Raw genomic sequence first — 2,710 nt, 5'->3', positions numbered from 1 at the left:
CCAGCCCACCAGCGTCACCCCCCAGCCCCGAGCTGGACCGCACACCTTGGGACACGGTTTTCAACTTCCTAAGGACGAGCCCCAGGCTGGAGGAGAGGTCCGAGGAGGTGAGTGAGTGCGCAGCCCGCTCCTCCCTTCCTGGGCCCAGGCCTGGGACCCTGCTGTGGGGCGTGGGGTGGAGAGAGGTTGACACTGCACCTGCCCCCCACCCAGCTCCTCTAGACTCCCTCGGACAGGCGGAAAGGAAGAAGGAAAGGTGAGAGAAAAGGTGGGAAATTCCAGGAGCCAGGATTAGAGCAGAATAAAGAGTCCGTTTTTCTTCCTTTCCATCAACAAACCTCCACCCAAAAGGAGGTTAAAAAAAAAAAAACCCCAAACCCACCCACACCAAGAGACGGTTGGGACCAGGAGGCGGGAGCTAGGAGGCTAAGCCGGGTCTGGCATGTGCGCAGGCCCCGGGGGCTGCAGTGAGTTGAGGGGGAGCGGGGCGGGCGCCACCTCGGGGCTGCGCCCGCGTCGCGTCCGGGGCCGACGTCGGGGCTGCGCGCACGGCTGCTCCATCGCGCCCTTCCACCCGTCCAGGTGAGCGTGGGACTCTTCGCGAGGACCCCGGCGGCGGGCCCCGGGGAGGCGGCCGAGGCGGCGGCAGCCGGGGGCGATATGGCGGAGGAGCAAGACCTCTCCGAGGTGGAGCTGAGCCCCGTGGGCTCCGAGGAGCCCCGCTGCCTGTCCCCCGGGAGCGCGCCCTCTCTGGGGCCCGATGGCGGCGGCGGCGGGGGATCGGGCCTGCGAGCCAGCCCAGGGCCCGGCGAACTGGGCAAGGTCAAGAAGGAGCAGCAGGACGGCGAGGCGGACGATGACAAGTTCCCCGTGTGCATCCGCGAGGCCGTCAGCCAGGTGCTGAGCGGCTACGACTGGACGCTGGTGCCCATGCCGGTGCGCGTCAACGGCGCCAGCAAGAGCAAACCGCACGTCAAGCGGCCCATGAACGCCTTCATGGTGTGGGCGCAGGCGGCGCGCAGGAAGCTGGCGGACCAGTACCCGCACCTGCACAACGCCGAGCTCAGCAAGACGCTGGGCAAACTCTGGAGGTGAGCGCCCACCCGCCTCCGGGACCCCCCGCGGGCCCTCCAGCTGAGGGTGGGTTCAGGCCAGACAGGGATTCCTTGGGCCCATCTCGGCAACAGCACCTCCTGATGGGGCTGGAAGAAGACCAGGTGCGCGTATCGGGCCCGCCCTGCCCCCACAAGTACCCCCTTGGGGTGATGCTGGCTCAGAACTCCCGCGGCCTACGCTGGCTCCCCACTCGGGGCAGCGGGCAGGAAGGCGCCCCCTCGTGGTTGGAATTCCGGTGGTGGCAGGCAGTAGGGCCGGGGCTGCCTCCCGCGGAGTGAAGGCGGGGAGGGAAGGATGGTGGAAGGCTCACACCACAGGCCTTCGCTAACCCCTTTCCCACAGGCACGCACACTCGAGGGTGCCACTGCCACCAATTCTAGTGGTGGGAGATGCGGGGAAAACGCTTGGGGGAAGAACTGAAGGCCTAGCCGGAGAGGCAGGGAAACTGAGGCAGCCAGTTGGAGAAGTAGGGAAAGTTCAAGGAAAGCGAGGAATTCGGACAGGAGTCTGAAAGAGTGAGGGCTAGAAATGCGGACAGACGAGTCTGCAGGATCCCGTCCTATCCTGGTTGCCTGCGCTGTGCCTTCTAGACCCCACTCTCCTTAAGGTGGGGGGCTTCTTCCTCCCCAGGGAAGGACACACACAGAACAAAAGCTTCCCCTTCCCACCTTGTCCCCAAGCTCCCAGGCCTGCCTCCCTCTCCCTCTCTCTTCCAGTTGGGCGCCATCTTCCCTTCCAGGGCCCCACCCAGCACTGAGTAAGCTCCTACCTCTCCAGCCCTGAAGCTGGAGTTGAGAGCCCCAGCCGGGAGGAGACCTTGGCCCCCTTCCTACCCATGGTCCCTCAGAATCCCAGGCTCCCTGGGACCAGCCCAAACCTCCGGGGAATAACATCTGCCCAAGGGGGAAGTCTGCCAACCCTCACCTCAAGTCCGGGTCTCAGCCCTGACCCCTTGGGGACATGTTGAGCAGGGCAACCCCCACCCCAGAGTCCTGGGCAGCCCACAAAGAGAACAGGGGCTCCAGGAGATGGGAGCCCGCAGAGGTCGCCTGATTCCCCATTAGACTGCCCAGAAGATAGCTCTGAAAGGCTAAGGGACCACGAAGGCCATGTAACAGCTGGTGGCAGGGCCAGGGCCAGAGACCAGGTCTTCTGAATCTTCACCAGGGGTCTTTCCCTGCCCCACCCTGGGCGACCACGGAGGGTCGCCCCTTTACTCTAAGGCGTGGTCAGGAGGTTGTGAGGGTGGGGGCAGAGAAGAGGAGAGCTGTGAGGCATCTTGGGGTTTCAGAAAGTTTGGGCTTTGTCGGAGGAGCCCGCCACCCCCCTGCTGCAGCCCTCTTGCTGGCCCCTAGCACAGTGGGGATTGGATCTAGAAGGCCAAAGGCATAGGGTGGAAGAAGGAGCTGGAGGGCCCCCAAGAGACCAAGAGGGATTCACATCCAGCCCCTTGGCCCTGTCCTTGGCCATGTGTTTGCTGAATGCCTGGTGCCCCCTCTTCCCCTCTCAGCCCTCAGCGCTGTGCTCATCCCGGGCGGGCCCCAGGCTCAGCAGCCAGCCTGCCGCATAGACCCAGAGAGTCCAACTCTGCCCA

The 2,710-nt window shown here is 64.9% G+C and overlaps 1 protein-coding gene across 1 annotated transcript in view; it reads left to right on the top strand.

The window, feature by feature from the left end:
- Nucleotides 1-593: 593 nt before the first annotated feature.
- Nucleotides 594-2,710, top strand: part of SOX10 (SRY-box 10) — an 8,656-nt gene continuing 6,539 nt past the window's right edge. Inside the window, exon 1 of the mRNA XM_011387671.1 lies at nucleotides 594-1,091. Coding sequence (XP_011385973.1) covers nucleotides 661-1,091 — 431 coding nt within the window. The 5' untranslated portion in view covers nucleotides 594-660. The remainder of the gene's footprint in view (nucleotides 1,092-2,710) is intronic.

The sequence above is a fragment of the Pteropus vampyrus genome, unplaced genomic scaffold (genome assembly GCF_000151845.1).
Source record: "Pteropus vampyrus isolate Shadow unplaced genomic scaffold, Pvam_2.0 Scaffold16, whole genome shotgun sequence".
In the NCBI taxonomy this organism is placed as follows: domain Eukaryota; kingdom Metazoa; phylum Chordata; class Mammalia; order Chiroptera; family Pteropodidae; genus Pteropus; species Pteropus vampyrus.
This window is presented reverse-complemented; position numbering and strand designations above follow the sequence as displayed.